At 42.6% G+C, this 27,429-nt stretch overlaps 1 protein-coding gene across 1 annotated transcript in view; it reads left to right on the top strand.

Moving 5' to 3' along the window:
• SGTB (small glutamine rich tetratricopeptide repeat co-chaperone beta) overlaps nucleotides 1-27,429 on the top strand; it is a 103,414-nt gene that overhangs the window by 16,641 nt on the left and 59,344 nt on the right. Inside the window, exon 2 of the mRNA XM_082243365.1 lies at nucleotides 12,195-12,324. Within this exon, the coding sequence (XP_082099491.1) occupies nucleotides 12,225-12,324 (100 nt within the window). The 5' untranslated portion in view covers nucleotides 12,195-12,224. The remainder of the gene's footprint in view (nucleotides 1-12,194; nucleotides 12,325-27,429) is intronic.

A 27,429-nucleotide genomic window follows, 5' to 3' on the forward strand; every position in this document is an offset into this window, starting at 1 on the left:
CTTTGTTTGTTTCATTTTAGAAATAAACACTGCAATTTACCAAAAATAAATAATGATGTTTGTTGAAGGAGGAAAGGCTGTGGTCCTGAAGTAGTTTAGAACTTGTTACTTGTCAGTCATGAGCTAATTGTGATGTTTCCCGATGACTCCAGAAAAAATGTGGCTAAGAATTATTAAACATTCAACAGCAGGCAACGTGCACACTACAGTAACTAACAGCAACCAATCGCATTGTTTTACTGATCTGATATCTGCTTGCTATGTGTTATTGCAGTTTTATACAATCATTGCCCTTTGCACTGCTTCATTGAATAAGCCCAAAATTGTAGTTGTGCAGGTCACAGCCTCTGCACTTACTATACATACAGAATTTGGTTGCCAGCTGAATAATGTGCCTACAGCCTATTGTCTTCCAGAGACAATCTGCTCTTATTTATATAAAGCAGATTATACTAATGTACTTCCCTTGGACATAGCTCAAATATTATCTCAGGGGCCTCTTCAGATCTCTTCAAAACTGCCTCGAACACACTCTCCTTAAAGTGATTGTGTCTCTAGAACAAAAACAAAAAAACTGCTATGGGTTTAAAGCTTATAAAAAGCCCGCAGATACCCTATATTTTCAAAAGTATTGAGACGCCTGCCTTTACATGCAAATTAATTTTAATGGCATCCCAGTCTTAGTCCGTGGGTTCAATATTGAGTTGGCCCACCCTTTGTTGCGATGACAGCTTCAACCCTTCTGGGAAGGCTGTCCACAAGGTTTAGGAGTGTGTCTATGGGAATGTTTGACTATTCCTCCAGAAGAGCATTTGTGTGGTCAGGCACTAATGTTGGACGAGAAGGCCTGGCTTGCAGTCTCCGCTCAAATTCATCCCAAAGGTTTTCTATCGGGTTGAGGTCAGGACTCTGTGCAGGCCAGTTAAGTTCCCCCACTCCAAACTTGCTCATCTATGTCATTACGGACCTTGCTTTGTGCATTGGTTCAAATAATTTGGTGGAGGGGGGCTTATGGTATGGGGTTGTTTTTCAGGGGTTAGGCTTGGTCCCTTAGTTCCTGTGAAGGTAACTCTTAAGGTGTCAGCATACCAAGACATTTTGTACAATTTCATGCTCCCAACTTTGTGGGAACAGTTTGGAGATGGCCTCTTGCTGTTCCAACATGACTGCGCTCCAGTGCACAAAGCAAGGTCCATAAAGACATGGATGACTTAGTTTGGGGTGAAGGAACCTGACTGGCCTGCACAGAGTCCTGACCTCAACCCGATAAAACACCTTTGGAATAAATTAGAGTGGAGACTGCGAGCCAGGCCTTCTTGTCCACATCAGTGCCTGACCTCACAAATGTGCTTCTGGAAGAATGGTCAAACATTCCTATAGAAACACTCCTAAACCTTGTGGACAGCCTTCCCTGAAGATTTGAAGCTGGTATAGCTGCAAAGGGTGGGCCAACTCAATATTGAACCCTACAGACTAAGACTGGGATGCCATTAAAGTTAATTTAGGTGTAAAGGCAGGTGTCCCAATATTTTTGAAAATATAGTGTATGTCTGATTGAGGAACCGCCTGTATCTCCCACATTTTTAGATTCCTTTAGGTGCACATTATACCCAAAGCAGTATTTTTTGTTTTGTTTGTGCTGATTTAATACATTTCTAGGGGCTATTCTTTTAGCAAAGTGAACGTTCACATTTCAAAATTTATGTTAGTATGAAAGGTGCAGTTGTGATTTTGAGTACCCAATCATGTGGAAAGGGAAGATAAATTAAAGAAAAAGGGTATTTTGCTACCATGTGAAAAGGGGAATTCAACGTGAATACAGCTTTACCTTATTTACTAACACTTTATCAGTGAACATTCACTTTGCCAACTGAACAGCTTCTACTTTTTTTTTTTTTTACTAAATCAGCCCTATAGTCTCGCTAAAGCATATATATATATATTTTTATTTTAATACAAAGTATGGAAGGATTAGAAACCATTTTAGGTTTTTATTGCTGTCTGTGTCCCTGCAAGGGAGAATTACTATTTCTATTTGTGCTGGTGATCGCTGTCATTGAGACCAAACTTGAAGGGAGATTTAAAAAATGTGAGTTGCCACCAGAACAGATATAGAGGAGAAATCTTCCAATGGGGACATTTCAGGGACAACTGTCTATAAAGGGCATTTCTCTCATTTTAAAGAGATTTCCTGCAACTTCCTGTTGTGTTTACATGGTAAGGAGTGAAGAGAAATCTCCTTAACACAACACCAATAGCAAACAACCTGAAATGGGTTTTCCTTTTTATACCTTTTTTTCTGTTACTTTTACCTGGTGATTCTGCCAGTAGCACACTTCCTATCCCAGGGTGACAATACTCACTTTCTGTACTGTATCTATGGAAGAGCACCACTGACACAGTAGATTGCTCTTCTGATTTGGACTAGAAACACCGCCTCTCTCCTCATCTCCATCACATAGAAGGGAGTGCTTTCTACTTCACAGGAGGTTGATAACATTCTTTAACCACTTTCAGACCGGAGGATTTTCCCCCTTAATGACCAGGCCACTTTTTTCCACTTGGCACTGCGTGACTTTAACTGACAATTGCGCGGTCATGCAATGCTGTACTCAAATAAAATTTACATCATTTTTTCCCCCACAAACAGAGCTTTCTTTTAGTGGTATTTGATCACCTCTGCACATTTTACTTTTTGCAATAGTATTAAAAAAAAGAGCGAAAATTTTGAGAAAAAAATTATATTTTCTACTTTGTCTTTTTAAAAATTGCCAATATACTCAATTTTTGTCATATTTTGGCCAAACTGTATTTAGTTATATGTCCTTGACAAAAAAAATCTCAATAAGCGTATTTTTATTGGTTTGCGCAAAAGTTATAGCGTCTACAAACTATGATGTAAATACTGGAATTTATGCAGCTTTTACTTTCTGACTGCCTATCTCATTTCTTGAAGTGCTAAAATGGCAGTGCAGTACAACCCCCCTTCCCCCAAAATTACCACTTTTTGGAAAGTAGACATCCTAATGAGTGTCCTGAGAGGCACGTTGAGCCCATTGAATATTTAAAATTTTTTTCACAGGTGTTTGAAAAATTACTAAAAAAAAAAAATGTTTTTTTTTTTACACAAAGTTGTCATTGAAATTATATATTGCTCATACATGCCATGGGTATATGTGTAATTGCACCCCAAAATATATTCTGCTGCTTCTCCTGAATACAGGGATATCACATGTGTGAGACTTTTTGGGAGCCTAGCTGTGTACGGGACCCCGAAAACCAATCACCACCTTCAGGTTTTCTAATGGCGTAAATTGCTTATTTTACTTCCTCACTACCTGTCACAGTTTCGGAGGCCCTGAAATTTCAAAATAGCACAAATCCCCCCCCCCCCCCAAATGACCCCATTTTGGAAAGTAGACACCCCAAGCTATTTGCTGAGAGGCATGTTGAGTCCATGGAATATTTTATATTTTGCCACAAGTTTTGGGAAAATTACATTTTTTTTTTTTAACACAAAGTTGGCACTAAATTACATTTTTCTCGCACATGCCATGGGTATATGTGAAATGACACCCCAAAATACATTCTGCTGCTTCTCTTGAGTATGGGGATACCCCATGTGTGAGACTTTTGGGGGGGGGGTTTGGGCTATCTTGGCATTTTATGGCCTTCAAAACTGTGATAGTTAGTGAGGAGTGAAAACAACAATTTACGCCCTTAGAAAGCCTGAAGGCAGTGATTAATTTTCAGGGTTCTCTACGCGGCTAGACTGCCAAAAACTCTCACACATGGGATATCCCCATATCCCCATACTCAGGAGAAGCAGCAGAATGTATTTTGGGGTGTCATTTCACATATACCCATGGCATGTGTAAGCAATATATAATTTAGTGACAACGTTGTTAATTTTCCCGAAACTTTTGACAAAATATAAAATATTCCATGGACTCACCATGCCTCTCAGCAAATAGCTTGGAGTGTCTACTTTGCAAAATGGGGAAATTTGGGGGGGTTTTGTTCTATCTAGAAATTTCAGGGCCTCCGAAACTGTGACAGGTAGTGAGGAAGTAAAATAAGCAATTAACGCCATTAGAAAACCTGAAGGCAGTAATTGGTTTTCGGGGTCCCGTACACAGCTAGGCTCCCAAAAAGTCCCACACATGTGGTATCCCTGTACTCAGAAGAAGTAGCAGAATGTATTTTGGGGTGTCCTTTCACATATACCCATGGCATGCGTGAGCAATATATCATTTAGTGACTAAAAAAAACAAATTGTCATATTCCTGAAACTTAGGGCAAAATATAAAATACTCCATGGACTCAATATGCCTCTCAGGAAATAGCTTTGGGTGTCTACTTTCCAAAAAGGGGTAATTTGGGGGGTGTTTGAACTGTCCTGGCATTTTATGCTCAAATTTATCCACACATCACCCACTCTTCTAACCACTTGAAGACCAAGCCTTTTCTGTGACATTTTGTTTACATGAAAAAATATTTACATTATATATTTTTTTAAAGAAGAGGTCCTACAGAACAAAATGGCGGATATTGCCATTTTCGTCACACGGTATTTGCACACAGATTTTCCAAACGCAATTTTTGCGAAGAAACATTTTGTTTTAAATTTAATGCACAAACACACTATATAATTCCTAATTGTTTTGGTAAAATTTAAAAGATTATCTTATGCTGAGTACATAGATACCAAACATGACATGCTTTAAAATTGGACACGCCCATGCAGCGGCAAAAAAATACTACATTTTTAAAAGCCTTTAAAAAGTCTTTACAGGTTACCACTTTGGACTTACAAAGGAGGTCTACTGCATGAATTACTGCCCTCGACCTGGCGTTTGCGGCGATACCTCACATGCATGCTGCAATTGCTGTTTACATATGACACTAGACTGACGCTTGCGTGCACCTTTGTGCGCAAGCATGGGGGGACAGGGGTGCCTGAATTTTTTTTTCTTTTATTATTTATTTTGCTTTTTTATGTTATTTTGACACCCTGCCTTTCATTTTTTTTTTTTTTTATATTTTTTTTTGTTATCACAGTGAATTTAAATATTCCCTATGATAGCAATCTGTAGTGACAGGTACTCTTTTTTTAAAAAAAAATTGGGGTCTTTTAGACTCTAGATCTCTCCTCTGACCTTAAAGCATCTGACAAGATTGGTGTGATAAGATGCTTTCCCAATTTCCCAATGGCGCTGTTTATTTCTGGTGAAACCAAAGTCATGAAATGCTCATAGCTTCCGGTATCTTAGGCCATAGAGATGATTTGAGCCATTCTCGTCTCCAATCAGCTCTATGGTTAGATAATTGAACCACTGGCTGCACTTCGGTGGTACAGGAGAGCCCGAGAAAAACCGAGGAAGGCGGTGGGAAGGGGGGAGTCCCTTCCCACTGCTTGTAAAAGCAGTCTAGCGGCTAATTATACACTTGGATCGCTTTTATGTGTTAGCCGACCCCTGGCTGTAAAAAACAATACCAAGATGATGCCTAAATCTGCAGGCATCATCCTGGTATAACCACTCAAAGTCCAGCAACGTATCAGTACATTGCTGGTCCTTGTTTGCCATATATTGTAGGTTTTTCTTTTTTCATGCAGCCTGTGGGCTGAACGAAAAAAAGAGAACCTAACAGATTCCTTCATCCACATCGATCGATGTGGATGAAGAAATATCCGCCAGAAAATGTGTAGTTTACCCATCATTAGCCGCCCAAAACATCCAACCCACTCCTACAGCACTGCCATCAGAGATTTCCATATATGCTGAGTGCAAACGCTGTTTGTGTCAGAATATATATAAATCATTGTGGCAGCTGATGGGTGTACCTGCAAGGCAAACTGGTTAACAATAGAATATAGAAATAAAACATTACATTGGTACCTGAAAATTAAAAAATGGTTACCAATGAAAAACAGTAACAAAGTACAGTAAAAGTAGGAAGAGAAGAAGTGGAAGAGCAGAGTAAGAACAGAAAAATAACTCAAACAGCAACTATTTTGGCTTTTTTATTTTATATTTTTTTGCAATTTTTTTTGTTTTTGTAACTTTTTTTTGTAACTTTTTTTTTTCTTCAACTGCAACATTCCAGCTTAGGGTCTCTCAATACGACGTTAGCCATCGAACATCTTTCGAGACCCTGTGTAAGTATGTCCTAGACTGTGCCGTGCTGTACCCTATGCTAATACACCACTAGTGTGTGGTAGCGTTGGAAACATTCCCTGATGCAGAGACCAGGTTGGCCAGGACAGAAGGGACAATAAGTGCGGGCGTCATGCCTAAATTCACGCTTACGACAGACACAAAATCTTCTTTGGGGATATATTTGGGTAGGGGTACTCGGGAGGACATGTGAAAAATGCCTCTCATCCAGCCGGCTCACTGCAGTTAGGGTAGTGGGCAGGAGTACCTCCTGGATACAGGTAGGCACTGATGATCTCTTCCTGGAATTCTAGGAAGGATCCAGTTCATCCTGACGCTTTGTATAGCACAAAAGCGTTCAGCAAAGCCAATTGGAATAAATAAACAGACACGTTTTTGTACCAGCGCCTGACCTTACGGGCAACTAAGTACGGTGACAAAAGCTGGTCGTTTAGGTCCACCCCATCCTATATTAAGTTTATATTCGTGGACAAAGCCAATTGGAATAAATAAACAGACACTTTTTTGTACCAGCGCCTGGCCTTACGGGCAACTAAGTACGGTGACAAAAGCTGGTCGTTTAGGTCCACCCCATCCTATAATAAGTTTACATTCGTGGACACAGAGGGGCTTCTCCAAAACACCAGTTGCCGTAGGAATTGGACCGTCGTATCTGTGTGAAGGGAGGACGGAACAAATACTTTTGTTTATCCCTCCACTTCACTACAAGCAATTTGTCAGTTTTCAAGCAGGCTTTCTCCCTCCAACTAATTTGGAAATCTACAAGCCGTTGGGGGAAGCCCCGGCAATTAGGTCGCACAGTGCCACATGGGCCAATTTGTAATTCGAGCAGGTGACTAAAAAGTGGCACGCTTGAATAAAAGTTGTCCACGTACAAATGGTACCCCTTTCCAAATAAGGGTGACACCAAGTCCCAAACTATCTTGCCGCTGCTCCCTATGTAGTCTGAGCAGTTGGGGGGCTCCACAGTGCTATCCTTACCCTCGTAAACATGGAAACTAACTGTATAGCCTGTGGCCCTGTCACACAGCTTATACAGCTTGACCCCGTATCTGGCACGCTTGCTGGGGAGATACTGCTTGATAGCAAGGCGGCCAGTAAACTTAGTCAGGGACTCATCAACGCAGACAACTTGTTGGGGGGGGGTAAACAAGGCTGCAAACCGCTGATTGAAGTGGTTTACGAGGGGCCGAATTTTGTGGAGCCGGTCATATCCAGGGTCTCCCCGAGGATGACAGAGTTCATTGTCACTGAAGTGCATGAACCACAGAATTTGCTTGTATCTCGCCCTGGAAGCAGAGAACAGGGGTATATGGTGAACTGGGTTAGTGGACCAATATAACCGCAACTCACTCCTTTTAGTTATACCCATGTTGAGGGTAAGGCCCAGAAAAGTCCTAAACTCGGAAACCGTTATAGGTTTCCAGCCGAATGGTCTGGTAAGGGACGAATTTGGATTGGCGGCGATTAATTGACCAGCATAAAAATTTCTTTGGTCCACAATAGATCTTTAAAGATCTTCCGTGAAAAACAGCTCAAAAAAATGAAGGGGAGTAAAATTGTCTGTGTCCACTTGAATTCCGGGTTGGGCAGTGAATGGGGGAAGTACGGGCATTGTAGAATCTGTGGGCTACCAATTAGGATATGCCAGCGCTTCAGGGAGGGCACTATGGGCTCTACGGGCCTGTCTTCGAATTCTCGGTGGCTGCGGGCCACTACTTGTGCAAGCCACCACACCAGCTTCAACTGCACTTATGGGACTCGCCACGTCACCAAGTCTTACTGCAATGCTGGTTTGTCTACGACCAGGGTGTACTAGGCTGCTGGTGCTTGCCAGTTCACCAGAAGTGTGAACGGCACTAGTACCAACACTCTGCTCCATACCAGCACCCTGCAATCTCGGCACCTCAGCAACTCCAGAATGGGGTCGGGTACGCTTGACCTTAGCAGGGACCCATCCACCGTCAGAGCTGTCTGTCAGGGAGCCACTGCTGTCTACAGGCTCGTATACTGACCCTGATTCTGCCAGTGAGGCTTCCCCATCGCTCTCATCTGACATGGTCAGTATGCTGTAGGCCTCTTCACTACTGTACCACCGTTTAGACATTTTAGCCGCTAAATTTACAGGTACACTAGTGTGACTCACAGGTAAAAAAGCACCTGGTTATCGAGGACTATTTCAACCGCTACAAAAAAACTGCTAGTGCTAGCAGAGATCAGGCCTGACTCTGGTAACGCTGCGGTTTGTGTGTTGTGTTTTTGGAAGTGACAGTAATCTATTGATTACTGCACTTGCCTGGGTGGGGTGGGGTGGGCTGGGTGGAGGAGCTAAATACAGGTGCTGGCAGGTTTCGTGACCGATCCTGCTAACGCTGCGTTTTGGGAACCCTAAACTATTGGGGATGCTAGTATAGTTCTGATCAGATCAAAGATATTGACCCGTTCAGATACTAAACTAGTAATAGAGGTGTTTGGTGTGTGTATGTGTGTGTATGTGTGTTACTGGCAATCAAAGGGTTAAATTATCTTTCTAAATATGCGGCGGTGATCTGCGCTGTACTAGACTGACGCTAACTAGCGTTAACGCTAACTGTCACCTGTGACACTAATAATAGTGATCAGAAAAAAAACTGTACGCTATAAAAGTGACACTGTGACAGGGCAATGAAGGGGTTAACTGGGGGTGATCAGAGGGTTAAATCTTTATTGGGGGGATGGCGGGTACCCTTAACCTACTTGGGATAGAAACTAACTCTCTAGCGCTAAATCAAGTCACAATCGCACTATTACAGAAATACAGAAAACCGCTATATACCTGTATATAGTGTGCAATGTGACAGGGGGTGTAGGGGTTCACTGGGAGTGATCAGGGGGTGATCAGGGAGTTAAATCTTTATTGGGGGGTGGCGGGTACCCTAAACCTACTTGAGACAGAAATGAACTCGCTAGTGCTAACTGAAGTCACAATCACACTATTACACAAATACAGAAAACCGCTATATACCTGTATATAGTGTGCAATGTGACAGGGGGTGAAGGGGTTAACTGGGGGGGGGATCAGGTGGTTAAATATTTTATTGGGGGGGGGGGTTGGTGGGTATCCTAAGCCTAAAAGTAACGGTCGCTAGCGCTAAACTAAGTCACAAGGCACACTATTACAGAAATATAGAAAACCGCTATATACTGTGTATAGTGTGCAATGTGACAGGGGGTGTAGGGGTGAACTGGGGGGGTGATCGGGGGTTAAATGTGCCTATCTAGGTGTGTGTGTGTGTGTGTGCTTTGTGCAGTACTGACGTTTGATCATCTCTTCTCTCACACTGGAATCCAAAAAGGATTTGGGGAAGGAAGAGAGGATCTTTACATGTTTACATTACACAGGCACAGCTAGGTCTGTGATTGGTCAGGACCGATCAGCAGGTACAGGCCAAAAATCATTGGCCTGTACCTGATGACTTATTGGTTCTGAACCAAATCAGACCATCGGCGGGGCCAGAGGCGCGCTGGAGCGCGCCACAGAGCCTCGGGAACGAGCGATGTAGAGCTACATCATCCTGCAATTCTGGGTAGCGGGCACAAGTGCGTGTCTCCTGCAGCTTGCTCCCGCTGTGATTCTGCACAGTGGGAGCCAATCAGCGTATACAGTGGACTCCATGTCTGCCGGCACCCACTGATCGTTCGGTACACAGGCAGAATGGCAGTCTGCCTATGTAAACAAGGCAGTTTGACATTCTATCAGTACAGAAGGCATGAATCCTTTTGCAAAAGCAGGGGCACCTATCCACACCTCCCACACTAAACTAAAACACTACTAGGCTCACAGATAGCCCTTTGATCTCCCCTGATGTTAACCCCTTCCCAGCCAGTGTCATTAGTACAGAGACAGTGCATATTTTTAGCACTGATCACCGTATTAGTGTCACTGGTTCCCAAAAAGCTTCAAAAATGTCAGTTAGTGTCCAATTTGTCTGCTGCAATATCGCAGTCCCACTATAAGTTGCTGATCACCACTATTACTAGCAAAAAATTAATAAATTAAAATTCTATAAATATTTCCCATAGTTTGTAGACGCTATACCTTTTGGGCAAACCAATCAATATACTCTTATTGGGATTTAGTTTTACTAAAAATATGTAATAGAATACATATTGGCCTAAATTGATGAAGAAATTAGATTTTTTTAAATTTTTTTTGGATATGTTTTATAGCAGAAATTTCAAAAATTCTTCTTCTTTTTTTTTTGTTTATAACGCAAAAATTATAAAATGCAGAGGTGATCAATAACCACCAAAAGAAACCTCTATTTGTGGGAAACAAGGACACAACTTTTATTTGGGTACAATGTTGCACGACCGTTCAATTGTCAATGAATGTAATGCAGGGCCGTAGCGCATAAAATGGCCTGGTCATGAAGGGGGGTAAATCTTCCAGAGCCGAAGTGGTTAAACAGGTATTTTTTTGTACATGTTCTTAGTTTGAAAAAAAAGTAAAGCAACTACCACATCTAAGAACTGGTAGGCTACAAAATATTACAATTTCATTTGTAGGTTCAGATATCCTCATATGCTACACTGTACCATCCACGATGACATTATATACTGGGTGTAATATAATACCCGAATGTCCAGAAAGTGATGATAAAATGGGAGGAAGGGGGGTTATGTGCTTATAAGGCTACAGGCAAAGGGGTAAAGGTTCTGAAAGACCCCTACCTTGTAACCGAAAGCAGTGGCACAACCTGCTTGTCCAATATGGGGTTTATATAGGTTGCACATAAACCTATCCCTTCGTTCATGCCTACATCTCCTCCTGGACATTGGGGGTGCTATAGTGCTTTGTGCCCATCATCATTATGCTTTGGTGCTATTGGTAGGAAGTCCCTTTTTTTTCATAACATCTTGAAACCTCACTGAATATTGAAGGGCCTGTTGGCAAGCAGGTGGGTTAGTGTTATAAAGTGGGATTCATTTTTTTCATGCAATATGTAATCTTTTGGCCTTCAGGCCGGATTTGCACCATGGGCATTACATTTAGTGCAGTTAAAAGCACTTTAGTTGACATGCGTACATCTGCTTTTTTAGTGTATTTCGGTAGAGTGTGGTTTTTTTTTTTCACAGCAGAAGCCAAAATACTTAATTTTGTTTACCTTTTTCGCTCTGTGGTGCATTGGTCTGAACTGAGCCTATTGGAAAAAAACAGATTTGGCTTCTCACTGCTTGGGCTTGCGTTTAGCAATCCAGTCCAAAGAATATGGTGTGATTGGGCCCTGTAACGGAACTCCGGCCCACACTGTACTTGTGGTCTTCCATCAGTATACGGCTTCCTACAGTCTTTAACATATATACCAGATTTCCCCAGCTGCCCTACATACAAAGCTAGCTGACAACTTAGCTTGTACTGGAATCTCCCTTTATTGAACAGTCACACAGAATTTATATACAGCATGGACCTCCCCCTTCTGATCAGATTACCACACACAGGTCAGGGGTTGCCTGATTACATTATAACATGCAGATGAAATATAATTAACATATCTAAAGAACAACCAACACAAACAGTATACTATTTCCACTCAGCAACTAACAGATGACAGTGATGCAATCAACCTAAGCCAATTAACTAGCAGACTTTCCATCCTCGAGCTCCTGAAATACAATACACATTATCTCAATACACAAACAATAGGGAAAGCCTGTCTCTGACATTGAAGGACATGGAACAAAAGCCAATGCGATTAACTCTTTCAATGAACATGTTCAGAATCAAACAGGAATAGTCCTCACATATTTTTTGATAGATATTGTTGATAAACATTACTCTCCCATTTGAAGTTATCCAAACCATAAAGTATCTGTCTTTCACTCCCAGTGGTGGTGAGTACCGTCACAGGCCCTAAGTAGATTTGTGTTTGTATTTTCACCAGCCTAGAATGATAAATGATATTTTATGCTACAGTAGTGCATACATTTCCTCTTTTGTTTGTCTAAGTTTTATGAATTCTATCCTTGTTACAGTGATTTAAGCATTGCCGATCCACTGAAAACATGTCATCTGTCAAGCGTCTGGTGTATGCAATCATCCAATTCTTAAGAGAGCAGAGTCAGCGGGATGTGTACACAGCAGATGAACAAGAAAGTTTAGAAGGTAAATAATTAACATGGTCAGTGAATTTTAGAGCCATACTAGAGCATGCAAGGAAACACTTAAACCTCATAGTAAAAGGCTATACTTACTAAGAACATGATGACGGCTCTGCAATAATGGCTTTCCTGAAGGGTTCATGCATAAATGAAAAAAGTGCTCATGACATGATTTATAGTTTTGCTATATTTGCATTGTAAATGTAATATAATCTGATATGTATACAATATATCAACTCAATCACTAAAATTTCATTTCAACTTTAAAAGAGAAGTATGGGGTTAAAAAAAAACCTTTAACTCACCTAGATGGATGCAGCATTGATCGTTTGCTGCATTTTCCCCCCGCTGGCTCTGCCCAGAGAACTGGGAGATCACTCAGTTCTTCCCTCTGCTCTAGGCATTAATGGGTGACTGTCAGTCACCAGATCTCTGCTCCTCCAGCACTCACTGGAGTGCCGTGCTGTGCAGGGGGTGGGAGTAGCAGGCTCAGTCTCCCAGCAGCTCACTGAGAGGCTAAGCCAGCTGCCTGTCCAGGCATTTGAGTTGATCCTTACTGTAATGAGCCTGTACAGCGCAGTTTACTATGCATCAGTGACAAATGGACACAGGAGTGACTGGTACTGATCCCTAACTGTGTTAATTCAGGAATGCAAGGGACCAGTAAATTACATATTTACCTGCCCCTTTCCCCCACTCTCTATCCTGAAACATCCCCCTGTGTGCCCACAGCAGAGAGGAGAGGCCGGAAGCCGGCAGCGCTGTGGGGGGGAAGGGGCCCTGGACAACAGATGGAGGGGGTGCATGTGCTAGAACCAATTCACCTTCAGTGAAGCTGGAGGGAGTAAGAAGAGGAGAAGCTGGCAGCGCTGCAAGGGGAGGCAGAAGAGGATCAGTGTCTACAATAATACAGTACAGCTGGAACTCCTGCTCAGCAGGTGCCCAGGCCCCCCTTTTTAACTGATAAGGTCCGGGCCCAGTACAAGAGGGCAGGATGTACTGCCTTATCAGCGGCCCTGCCTGTCAGTGAGAACGTTTTGGTCGGAAGTCACCGCTTTTATTAGTTCTGTTGCTCAAATACCTAATATCTGTAATCCTTTCCTGGATATATTGATGATGATTCTTTTTCTAAAAAAAACACAACTTCTTATACGTCTAGTTATGTTTTATACTAAAAAATCCATTACTATATAATGGAAATCCATAACCCCCCCACTATAACTTTTTGGCTTACCCTTATTAATCATGCTCTCCCATTATACAAATTAACGTATGAGGCTGCCCCCATAAATTCCATAAAGTTTGGAATCCATGGGTAAGTTTGGACCATACTATACCCTCTAATACTTAAATCATTAGCCGAAAATAAGGACTAATTGTGTCTCCCTCTTTTACCTTTCTCTGATTAAATGTGTTTCAATATATTAATGTTTTGGTACCTTGACCCTTTTTGATCTGTGATTGAATATACGATGTATGTTTATTACTTTTTTATAGATCAATGTATATTGAATGGACATATTGGATATTGCGTACAGTGATATTTAAAGCGCTGCTTGCGCTATTTTCCTCTGTTTATGTTCTTTTATTCCTTTTATGTTATGTACAATAAAGTTACCCTATAAAAAAAAAAACTACTTCCCATTGACAACTTTCTGGCAGAGGGCAGCAGATTTTTCTCAAGCTGGTATTTTGCCCCATCCATTTTTCCTTCCATCCTGACAAGTGTTCCAGTCCCTGCTAGAGAAACACCCCCATAACAAGATATTACCACCTCCATGCTTTACTGTAGAAATGGTGTTATTTGGATGGTGAGCTGTATTGAATTTCCACCAGACATATCGTTTGGTGTTGATGCCAAAAAATTCAATTTTAGTCTCATCTGACCACAACACCTTTTCCCCTGTGGCCTCAGAATCTTCAAGGTGCATTTTTGCAAAGCTCAGTAGTGACTGCATGTGACCTTTCTTCAGAAGTGGCTTTTTTCTTGCAACTGTCCCATATAAGCCACATTTGCGGAGAACTTGTGATATTGTTGTCACATGCACACAAGGACCATTCTTTGTTATAAATTAATGCAACTGCTTCAGATTAGCTGTAGGCCTCTTGGCAGCCTCCCTGATCAGTTTTTCACTCTGCAAGAGTAGTTGCTCCAGAACTTAGTAAATGAGATGAGGCTCTGATGACTTTCATCGTCCAATCAAGTGCAAGCAAACATGCTGTTTTTTTTTTTTTTTTTCTTGCGTGTGATTGGGTATTCTTTTGCACCTTATTTACTAAGCTCTGGAGCAACTGCACTTGCAGAGTGCACAGTCTATTTGCCTTTAGTAAATCAACCACATAAACTTTTATCAAAGTTTAGGAGCTGCAGAGTTTAGAGGCAGTTACATATCCCTCTCCTGAAGAAGAATTGCTTTCCGGAGAGGAATGTTTTGGCAAAAAAACACAAGCACAGCAAAGTCGCAGCAAAAACCTTTTTTGCTGTGTTTAGCGTTTTTATTGCTGCCCAGGGAGTTAGATTGGGAGGTTGCCAGTGTACATGTAGCCTAATTACGGCTTACATTAACCGAAGCATGTAGGGGTTAATGAGTGAGCACAAGCAAGGGTGACCACCAAAAGTAATTCTTATATTTAAGACTGAATTAATTAAATTTGAATTCTTTCCCTTTCACTATACTTGATGGGTTTGATGGAGCAGCAATCGCATACAAAAGGTTTTTTCTATCAATGTTAATGAAAGATCTCAAGATATTAAGGAAGGGTTAAAAAAGGAGTAGAGCATATTGAATTTTCAAAGTTAATTTTCACTAAGCTAGGTAAATGAGGCAGAGCTACGTCAACTTGATTCATCCAATCATGTGCAAGTAAAAATCCTGTTTATTTAAAGTGGTTCTAAAGTTAAAGAGGAGTTCCAGTTGTTTTTAGGTTTATTAAAAGTCAGCAGCTACAAAAAGTGTAGCTGCTGACTTTTAATAAACACACACTCAGGATCCAGATATGCGGCCGCCTGAAGCCTCGCTCCTCTCCCCTCTCCTAGGCGGCCTGAGCGGAAGTGGGAAGCGGGTACCCGTCAAAACTAGGTACCCGCTCTCCCCCTCCCCCGAAAAAAATGACATGCCAAATGTGGCATGTCAGGGGGCATACCCACAGATAGTTAGCAGTGGTCATATAATTACAATCCCTTTTCAATAACCAGTTGATAACCTAGGCGCCTGACCTCTTTTTTTCCAAAAATTTTCCCGGGGGTGAGGAGCACTTAAAGCGGAAGTTCCACTTTGGGTGGAACCTTACTTAAAAGTCTTATTTTTATTTATTTTTTAACCTCAATATATTCCCTGTATTAAAGCGGTCTTAAACCAAAAAAATAAAAAATTTAATATATTGCAGCTTACCAAATCCCGCTGCTGTCAGTCAAATCCTGAGAAGAGAGAGTAGGGGGACATGGCTGAGCCGCACTGTGTGCGTCTATTGATGCACACAGCACAGCTCAGGAGCACGCCTGCACGGGTGCCCCCATAGCATGTGGCTATGGGGCCACCCATAGGAAGGAGGAGCAGAGGTAAACCACTGCTCTGTGTAATATTCTTGGTGAAGTTGGAAAAATCTTGATTTTTTTTCTAAGGGCACTGTAGCGGAACGGGGAGATTTTTTGTCTTAATGTATTATTTTTATGGCATGCAGAAAAAAATCAGTCAAACAAAGAGTGAAAGAAAATGTTGTAAATACAATCATATTTTGGCCTGAATGCAGTTGTGCTACTGAAGATCCCCCTAGGAGTTCCTGTCTATCTCGCTTCTGCCATTATGACCTTGTGTCTCATGTGTACTAAAGAATAAAGGTTATAGGCTTGGCTTCCTAACACATTGCTGAGTTTTCCTTTTTCCCTACTGCTAAGGTGACCTCATTTATTATACAGTGCACTCGATTTATTTAAATCTGACTGACTTGCGGAGATATAAAAAATGTGATAAATAAATCTCAGAAAGCATAAATAAAAAAAAGCCGAACTATAACCAAATTGTTTTTAGATAAAGTGTGAAAGGGTTACAAAGTCTTTCAGTTTTTATATCTGTCTGTATCCTCACATTTTTGTTCAGAATCATACTTATCTCGGTGGAAAGAGCATTGCCCAACTGCTGGCTATAAGACTGAGAACCAAGTGATCAAAGACCACTGATCGCTCGATTCTCACTACTCAGTGTCAGTCACAGCTGTCTGCTCTGATCTACACCTCCCTGCCCACCTCCCGCTCTCAGCCCCCATTCACACTGGGGCGACGCTACTTCGCACCGCGACCTCCGAGGTCGCGGTGCGAGCAGCGCGCCGCTACCTCGGAGCGGCCGCCACGGACTTCGTAACATTGAAGTCTATGGCGGTCGCCTCCTGGTCGCCCCAAAGAAGCTCCGGACCCTTTTTCTGAGTCGGAGCGACTTGTGTCGCTCCTATCAGAACGGGTCCGCAGCTTCCCTATGGGAGGCGACCTGCGGCGACCTGTGAGGCGACCAGGTCGCCTCACAGGTCGCCCCAGTGTGAACGGGGGCTTACTGGAGCACTGGGCTGTGGAGGGGTTGGTAGTCACTGGCTCAGGCTGGGTGAGCCGGGTGCTAGTCCAGGCAAGTGGGTGGATTCCGACCATATGATCGCAATCTTTCCCCAGGACTGGCTCTGTGACATCAGCAGACAGCGGGCTTCAGCTGAAAATGAGTCGCAGGAGTGCAGAATGAACTGCACTCCTGTGGTGCACAGGGAAGTACAGACAAAGCTTGTTTGGACAAGAATTTGGAGCACACAAACAGCATTAAACACCTGACAGAACCCCTTTCACTTTACTAAAAATGTTTTGACTAAAGTTGGGCTTTAAAGTAGATCTCAATCACCCACTCATTTATATGCCATATCCCCCAACCCCCCCCCCCCCTCCCACCACCATGTCACCTCCAGTGAAAGATGGCCACGTGGATGTAAACAGTCATGATTGCGTCCAGGAGTCCTGCCGGCAGTGCCACCACTGATTGTATTACTAGATATAGCAGTTAAAGGGTGCTGCAGCACAGGGGAGCAGAGGAAAGGGGGGTAAATTATTTGGGTACACTGTAGCAAAGGTAAGCAGAAGTAACCATTTAGGTACAAATGTAGATGTAAGCAGAAAAAGGGGCTTTGGGGTGCAGAGGTGAGCAGAGTTAGAATGCAAAGATGAGATGGGGTGGACAAAGATGGAGAGAGATTAGCAGGGCAAGGGTTGTCACTGTAAACACCTATGTTATGGCTCCTTACACATGGGGCAGCCTTTGCCGCTCCTCAGAGAAGTGATATGTGGTGGAACAATTTTCAGAAGACAGTTGATAGGTGGCTGGGAGGCGATATGTTTCCTCCTTACCACCTGTTTTAAACCTGAAAAACTGCATCGCCTTGGCACAACTGCTTGAGTTATTGAATTGCACGTGATTGCAGCTTTGCCGTGTTCACCTGAATGGGTGGTGTTTGGTGGTGGTACTACCCAGCAAATGCAACGCGGTGTGTAATTTTTGCCATAGCCACAAAGCAAGGCACCACAGCTGCGTCATGTGTACAACCCTGTCCAGCTGCCTTTGCAACTTAAGGGGGGTGGTAGGGGGCATTAAAATGTTGGCTGAAACGGCTATTGTTTACGCCTTATGTTACTGGTTAGTGTGGATGTTTCAATTAAATTGGTGGTTGGGGTCAATCCTTTCATTACATTGGTGATCAGTGTAGAAGCTAGTAGTTACTAGTTGTAACGTTCCTGCGTTTCTTATATGGTGTGGATTTTCAGCTGCAGAAATAGTTCCACGTCAGTAGTCATGTAAGAGATATGCTGAGATACCATTCCCAACCTCAATGACTCATCATGTGTGGAAGGTCTTATTTCAGCCAGTAAATACACACAATTAGCAAGCTGGTTCCTAGAGTGACTTTATGTATGTGGTAACACAATGATGAAGGTTGAGGGATAGGTTGAGTGGAGGTGATAGGTGATAGACACTTGAAGGTGAGACAGTAGCAGATGGATGCAGGAAGGTTTAGCAATGTTGTATGATAGCAGATGATAGAATAGCAGGTGGACATACAAAAGAGATCAACCCAGTGCAGAAAAGTAGCAGTAGTCTCAAGAGCTAGCAATCTAGTTTATGCAGATGTAATAAACAGTCTTTACTATGCAGAGCTAGATAGTGTAAGCTTAGTATAAGTTTATAGAGAATTCCCCTGCGGGGTACTTAGCACTATTAGCGATACAGCCGAAGGGTGGTTCAGGAGAGGCGGATGATCCAGTAGCGGGATACAGGGATCAGCGCAGCGAGGTTCCGTCAGCGAAGTAAGCTTGCAAGCATGGAAGCTTCAAGCAAGGTTAGCATCCAAGTAAGGGTGTTTGAACGAACACATGTGAGTGAGAGCCGACGCCTTAAATAGCCATCTAGTCCGGCGCTGAGTGATGACAGCTCCAGTCTTAAAGGTGTATGCGCACCTTTCCAAAAGTAAATGGTGGGGCGCATACACTTGTGGAAAGTGTAATTTAGGGTACCAAAGGTACCGGAACATTACAATACCCCCCCCTTAAGGCCTGCTCCTGAAGGCCTCTGGAGCTGGTTTGTCTGGGTATCTCGCATGAAAATTGCGGATTAATCTAGGGGCATGTATGTCAGAGGTGTTTAGCCAGGTGTCGTCTTGGGGCCCATAGTTCTTCCATCGAACCAAGTACTGAAGTCTTCTTCTGTAGATACGAGAATCCAGAATCTCTTTTATCTCGTATTCTTCTCCACCTTCAACTTGTACAGGAGGGGGAGGTGGAATATTAGGCCTTATTCCTTGGTCCGGAACATGGGGTTTTAGTAGCGACACATGGAAAATGGGATGGATTTTTAGGTCCATTGGCAATGTAAGCTGCAGCTTTTCCAATAAGTTTCTTGATTGGGAAAGGTCCCAAAAACAGAGGTCCAAGCTTTTTGCTAGGGATCTTCAGTCTCAAGTTTTTTGTTGAGAGCCAAATGAGGTCCCCGATAGTATACTGTGGAGAAGGTCTTCTACGAAGATCATAGTACTTCTTTTGTTGACTGTGAGCGTGTGCAATGGTAGTATTTAGTAAACCCAGAGAATCCTTTATTTGGGTAAGATAGTCTGAGGCTACTGGGTTATTTGAAGGAAGGATGCGTGGAGGGAGAATAGAGGGATGGAACCCATAGTTCAAGTAGAATGGACTCTGCTTGGTTGTACTGTGAGTTGCGTTGTTGTAGGCAAATTCTGCCAGGGGGAGAAGATCCAACCAATCATCCTGTTGGTAAGAAGTGTAACAATGTAAATACTGCTCGATGCATTGGTTGACTCTTTCAGTCTGTCCGTTGGTCTGCGGATGGTAAGGAGAAGTGAGCTTCCGCTCAATCCGTAGTATGTGACATAGTTCTTGCCAGAATTTAGAAATAAATTGGGATCCACGGTCAGACAGAAGAGTTTTTGGGATACCATGTAATCTGAAGACATGTTTCATCAGGAGTTCTGCCGTTTGTTTGGACGAAGGTAGCCTGCGAATAGCAATGAAATGTGCCATCTTTGTCAGATGGTCCACTGACACCAAGATGGTATTAAATCCTTTGGAAGGAGGCAATTCTACGATGAAGTCCAATGACAAAACCTCCCATGGAGTTTGGGGTATTGGTAGACTGCATAGTAGACCGGATGGTCTCGTAGTGTCAATTTTGGACCTGGCACAGACATTGCATGAAGAGACGAATTTTTGTATAGATGTTTTCATGTCAGGCCACCAGAATTGTCGAGAAATCAAATTGAAGGTTTTTGTCATACCCATATGTCCTGCCATAGGCACATCATGTGATAATTCCAAGATCTTGGTGCGTAGGGTAGGTGGTATGTAAAGTTTGTCGTTGTAGTAGAGGAAGCCTTCTGCATCAGTATTTAGTTGTGGTGGGGGTGAATCCAAACTTATACCATGCAGAACCTCTTCCTTTAAGGAACGGACAACTCCAATAATGCGTTTGTGAGGTATTATAGGAACGGAAGGGATTTCAAAGTAGTTTTCTTCAGTTAGTCGTGATAGTGCATCCGCCTTTTTGTTCTTATCTGCAGGTGTGTAGGTCACTAGGAAGTTAAACCTTAGAAAGAATAGTGACCATCGTACCTGTCGATGCGAGAGAGTTTTGCTAGTCTGAAGATATTGGAGGTTTTTATGGTCCGTGTATATAATTATTGGTAGTTGGGTGCCTTCGAGTAAATGTCGCCAATTCTCCAGAGCCAATTTTATAGCAAGCAGTTCCTTTTCACCCACGGGGTAATTTATCTCGGGACTGCTCAGGGATTTAGAAAAAAAAGCGACTGGATGAAGTGGTGAAGTGTGGGTAGGTCGTTGGGAGAGTATTGCTCCTACTGCCATGTTTGACGTATCTACCTCCAGAATGTATTGGAGGGATGGGTCTGGATGGCGTAATATGGGAGCGGAAGTAAACCTTGTCTTTAACAAGTGGAAAGCCTTATTTGCTTCTTCTGACCATTTAAATGGTATTTTTATGCTAGTGAGCTGTGTGAGGGGTCTCACAATAGCAGAAAAGTTTTTTATGAACTTCCTGTAGAAATTTGAAAATCCCAGGAATCGCTGTAGCGCCTTGCGTGTAGTTGGTGTAGGCCAATCCTGAATGCAGGATATTTTACTCATGTCCATCTCGATTCCTGTTTTGGATATGATGTACCCTAGAAAGAGTACCTCATCTTTATGGAACAAGCATTTCTTCAGCTTCACATAAAGATTATGTGCAAGCAATCTCGATAATACAAGTCTTACATGTCTTATGTGTTCAGACAGGGTCCGTGAATATATAAGTATATCGTCCAGATATACCACAACACAGACATCTAGTAAGTCTTTAAAAATATCGTTTATAAATCGTTGGAAAACTGCAGGGGCATTGCATAGGCCGAATGGCATCACGAGATATTCGAACAATCCGTATCTAGTTCTGAATGCAGTCTTCCACTCGTGTCCATCACGGATTCGAATGAGATTGTATGCTCCTTTCAGGTCTAATTTTGAAAAATAGGTAGCTCCACGCACCTGCTCAATGAGCTCAGGGATAAGCGGTAGAGGATAGCGATCTTTTATTGTGATAGCATTCAATTTCCTGTAGTCGATGATAGGTCTGAGACTTGAATCTTTATTGCGAACAAAAAAGAGTCCTGCTGCTGTGGAAGAAGTGGAAGGTCTAATAAAACCTTTTTCCAAGTTCTCATCCGAATAGGTTTTGAGATGGGCAAGTTCATGCTGTGAAAGAGGATAAACATGACCGAACGGTAATTTGCTATTTGGGAGTAGATCAATGCTACAATCATAGTCTCGATGAGGAGGTAATGCTTGAGCATTTTTCTCAAGAAAAACCTCAGAAAGATCCTGATAACATAGTGGTGCAATCTCATCTGTCACCACAGACAGAATCTTCCCGGAAAACGGGAGGTTACACGTTTCCTCGCAATAACAAGAAGGGAAGGTCAAGGACCGTTTCTTCCAATCTATGGTTGGTTGGTGTATGTGCAACCAGGGAAGTCCCAACACAATGGGAAAGTGGGGTGATGGTATTAAATCGAAGGTAGAAGTCTCCCTATGAGACTCGTTAATAGTGACTAGAAGTGCTTGTGTCTGATCGGTGATCGGACCAGAGGACAACGGAACACCGGTAATAAGACTTACTGAGACAGGTTTGAGTTTAGAAATAATAGGAATTTTATTTAAAGCAGCAAAACATATATCCATATAATTTCCACAAGATCCTGTGTCAATCATGGCCTTAGTAGTAATCCTGTTCTGGTCCCACTGTAATGTCAAAAAAACAGAAATGTAGGGGTTAGTGAATGAAGTTGTCAATCCTCCTAGAGAGACATGTGAACACTCACCCTTCTTTTTGTTGACTAGGGGACAGACGTTTAGCTTGTGATCCGGGGATGCACAGTACAAGCAGAGATTTTCATTTCGTCTTTTGGCTTTTTCCATAGTTGATAGCGGTGGGCGTATGGTTCCTACCTCCATAGGAACGGCCAGACTCCGAGAGGAAACGGATAATGGCATTCCCATCTTTTCAGCCTTTCTTTCTCGTAGTCTTCTATTTATGGTAATACTGAGTTGTATTAATGCATCCAGGGTTTTTGGCAGATCCGCTCGGGCGAGCTCGTCCTTAACGGCTTCTGATAGGCCAAGCCTAAATTGGGTTTTCAGAGATGCATCATTCCATTCTGAATCAAGGGTCCATCTCTTGAACTCTGCGACAAAGTCTTCTACAGGCCTCCTTCCTTGTTTCAAGGATCTTAACTGAAGATCAGCAGTACTCTGCCTATTGGGGTCATCATATAGGCTAGTGAGCTCTGCCAGGAACAAGGCATAGGAGTTGAGAAGCTGGTCGTTTTTCTCAAAAAGAGAATCTGCCCAGGCTCGAGGATCGCTTGATAGGTAAGAAATAATAGTACAAACCTTAATGTGATCAGTAAGGTAGGTACGAGGTTTTAGCAAAAAAAGTAACTCACATGCGTTTTTAAATTCGCGAAATTTTTTGCGATCGCCTGTAAATACCAAAGGGGGATTTATCTTAGGTTCAGGGGACTGAGCAGAGGTAAGTTGTGTCAGTCTAATTACCTGCTGCGACAGAGCCTGATTGTCTTCTTTTAATTCAGCAAGTGCGTGTATTAACGCAGGTACTTGCTGTTTTAATTGTGTCACCTGAGTGGTTATTTCTGCTGAATCCATTTTTGGTTCGTTCAATCTGTAACGCTCCTGCGTTTCTTATATGGTGTGGATTTTCAGCTGCAGAAATAGTTCCACGTCAGTAGTCATGTAAGAGATATGCTGAGATACCATTCCCAACCTCAATGACTCATCATGTGTGGAAGGTCTTATTTCAGCCAGTAAATACACACAATTAGCAAGCTGGTTCCTAGAGTGACTTTATGTATGTGGTAACACAATGATGAAGGTTGAGGGATAGGTTGAGTGGAGGTGATAGGTGATAGACACTTGAAGGTGAGACAGTAGCAGATGGATGCAGGAAGGTTTAGCAATGTTGTATGATAGCAGATGATAGAATAGCAGGTGGACATACAAAAGAGATCAACCCAGTGCAGAAAAGTAGCAGTAGTCTCAAGAGCTAGCAATCTAGTTTATGCAGATGTAATAAACAGTCTTTACTATGCAGAGCTAGATAGTGTAAGCTTAGTATAAGTTTATAGAGAATTCCCCTGCGGGGTACTTAGCACTATTAGCGATACAGCCGAAGGGTGGTTCAGGAGAGGCGGATGATCCAGTAGCGGGATACAGGGATCAGCGAGGTTCCGTCAGCGAAGTAAGCTTGCAAGCATGGAAGCTTCAAGCAAGGTTAGCATCCAAGTAAGGGTGTTTGAACGAACACATGTGAGTGAGAGCCGACGCCTTAAATAGCCATCTAGTCCGGCGCTGAGTGATGACAGCTCCAGTCTTAAAGGTGTATGCGCACCTTTCCAAAAGTAAATGGTGGGGCGCATACACTTGTGGAAAGTGTAATTTAGGGTACCAAAGGTCCCGGAACATTACACTAGTAGAGCCCTGCACGGGACTGTTTTATTAAAACCGCACCTGCTAAATGTATGACCAGGACCGCCCGCACCCACAATGTTTGTGTTCCACTCCCGCCCGCACCCACAATGTTTGTGTCCACTCCCGCCCGCACCCACAATGTTTGTGTCCACTCCCGCCCACACCCGCAATGTTTGTGTTCCACTCCCGCCCGCACCCGCAATGTTTGTACACTTTTGTACATTTATCGCAACTCCATCACGTCCCTATTAAATATTTTAGCCCACTGGATGTGCCCTAATATGTACTGTAGCTTCTGCTACATACAGAACTTCTGTATTATTAATATTTTAGCCCGCTGGATGTGTATACAGTAAGCTTCAGCTACTTACAGAACGTCCCTGTGCTGTAATACTCTATGTACCTCGCTGAGCCAATCATGGCAAGTGGTGTATTCTTTTAATGCATACAAAGCCTGTTCGGATTGGCAAAGGATGTATAAGCCTGCCTCAGCCAATCCGAGCAGGCTTTGTATGCATTAATAGAATACACCGCTTGCCATGATTGGCTCAGCACGGTACATAGAGTATTACAGCACAGGGATGTTTTTTAAGTTGCCGAAGGTACTGTATACACATCCAGTGGGCTAAAATATTAATAATACAGAAGTTCTGTATGTAGCAGAAGCTACAGTACATATTAGGGCACATCCAGCGGGCTAAAATATTTAATTTAATATTTGTATTTAATAATATTTAATATTTAGCCAGGTATTGCTTAAAAGAGAAGTATGGGTTTTTTCTTTTTTTCTCCATTTATACTTACCTAGGTGGATGTAGCATCAGTCTGATGCTACATCTGTCCCCCGGCACCTCTACCCTGAGAACCGAGCAATTGAACACCACTGATTGCTCGGTTCTGACAGCTCCCCGAGAAGAGAGCTGCTGCCTGTCAGCCAGCAGCTCTCTGCTCTGTCCCCTTCCTGCTCACTGGAGTGCTGGGCAGTGGAGGGGGGGAGTGGCTGGCTTAGGCTCTCAGTGGCTCGCTGAGAGGCTGAGCAGGGTTTAGGTCCAGGCACTTGGTGGATCCCGACTCCATGGTCGTGATGACACGGTGCCTGAACCGACATCTATGACATCAGCAAAGAGTGGACTTCAGCCCGCTCTCTGTTGAAAACGGGTCACAGGAGTGCAGAACAAACTGCACTCCTGTGATCCATAGATGTACAGCCAAATGAGCTTTAAGAGCTGTGTTTTCTGGTCTAAATCGTCTTCATTTGACATACTTCCAGGTATGTCTGGTGCCCCACTGTGTGCTTTGATTTCCAACCACTGGCCTCCACATAACTACTTTCTTTCACCTAACCTCTCGCCGACAGTATGCAAATATGCAGCCTCTCGGTGGGTGAGCCTTAATGCCAAATGGCCACATATTTGCGCACCAGAATGTAAATACAGCTGTGCTGAGAGCCTGCACGCTCCCGACGCAATTGCTGGCGGCTAACGTCAAGCGAGCTTTCTGTTCTCGTGAACGCTGTGACAGCCAACCACAGTGGTCACATGATCATAAACTCCACCCTGCTTCCTTAAATAGGCAGGAGGCGCCGATGCCAAGGGGTTAATTCTTTAAAAAATACCTTTAAACATATGTGCAAAAAATGTCTTGTTTGTTTTTTTTAAAACACACATTTAAAAAAAAAAAAAAAAAAAACAAGTGCAAAGTTGAATGTAAAAAGAACCCCAAAAACCTACATTGATTTTTTTAATAAATGCCATGCTTTGTACTAGAAGCACAATTTTAGGGTCATGATAAACCAGACAAATAGAAAACAAATGTGCACATTTTATATATGGTAAAATGATTAATTGGTAACTATTTCTAGCTATTTTTACTTCTTTTTGCCTCGAAAATTTTTAGAAATTGTGAACTGTACAGTATGTTCTGCTGGGGAGATTTCCCATCACTTCCTGTCCTGCAGACACAACAAGGAAAGTGAGATATAAACTCCCGAAAGTGAGTGGAACTCATGTCTTCGACATTTGCATCCAAAACATTTGTCCCCTTTGGAAGATGTATCCTCACATCTTGCTTTCCTTTCAGCTCTAAAATTTAGTTTTTACCTTTTATTTGTGCCTAAGTGAAAATAGTCACCAGGACAAGTAGAGGGGATGAATCTCTACAGTGGGGACACAGAGAGCAATTCAACTTGGCCAAGGGGACATGGTCAAGCTATGTGCAAGTGAAGCCATGCTTTTATGTATCTTCCTGCTCAGACTTTGCAAACTATGGGAGTATCACAGAGCTGAAAGCTCTCAGATGCAGGGAGGGGGGTCTAGAATGGTGGCCACAGTGGCACCTGGTGAAGGGTCACCAGGTATTTTCTGAGATGCTGATAAAGCCATAATCAGGAGATAACTCATCACCCAGGGCTCTAGGCTTAAAGTGGTTCTAAAGGGAGAAGTTTTTTTTTTTATCTTAATGCATTCTCTTCATTAAGTATAACTAAAGGCAAAACTTTTTTTTTTTTTAGTATTGGACAGAGTGGAGAGCAATTTGAACACCTGGCAGGTTTTTTTTTTCCTGAATGTTCCCCCCAATAAGGAGATTCACCCTCTTAATTTGTTCTTTTTAGCATTATTGAAAGTGAAAGTAAAGGAAAATCCCACATTTTGGGTTGTCCCCAAAAAAGTAATGGAGGGCAAATCTTCCAATGGGGACACTAGTTCTGGTGACCTACCTGGGGGACCCCAAGAAATTCCCTTAATGTGCAGGGATTTCCTCTCACTTCCTGTTGGGCTATGTGGCAGGAAGTGAAGGGAAATCTCCGTAATGGGACACAGATGGCGAAAAAAATCTGACAGGGGTTATAACCCTCCCTTACTCTGTCCAAAATAAAAAAAAAGTTTTGTCCATAGTACTATTTTAAGGTAAAAAAAATTCTGAATGCAGCCCCCCTCCAGCCCCACCTTATACTTACCCGACCCAATCTTAAAACAGCTATGTGCATGAGAGCAGCAGCTCTCTCCGCTCTCTCTCTCCTAATTGGCGCAGAGACAGCAGCGGGAGGCATTGGTCAGTACTTTATGGTCACCACTCAATGAGAATAAAGATCAACAATGCACTGTCTGCTCCCTTTTACTTATAATGGTACCGACCAGGGGTGCCCGCTGACCCCACTGTTTTTGAGATCGTGTAAAAGCCTTTTTGTGTAAAATAAAGAGATACTCTGGATCTAAAAGGTGTTATAATAGGTTTTGGGTAGCATAAAACTGCCTTTGGGGATGATTTCCTGCTTTTTGTGAACAAGCAGCAAGTTAAATGTCACTCTTAAATATAATGGCTGAGTTAGAAAGATTTCAAGAACTGTCCAGGTTAAGATTATTTTAGTTTTGGATAGAGTGGAGAAGGGTTAGAACACCTGTCAGATTTTTATTGCTGTCTGTGCCACCCTTAAAGAGATTCACCCTCTCTAATTGTCCTGTTTACCATTATCATCAAAAGTGAAAGAAAAAGAAACCCCAAATTTTAGGTTGTCCCCGGAAAAGTAATAGAGGAAAA

Source organism: Pelophylax lessonae (genome assembly GCF_965119305.1).
Source record: "Pelophylax lessonae genome assembly, chromosome: 1".
Taxonomy (NCBI): domain Eukaryota; kingdom Metazoa; phylum Chordata; class Amphibia; order Anura; family Ranidae; genus Pelophylax; species Pelophylax lessonae.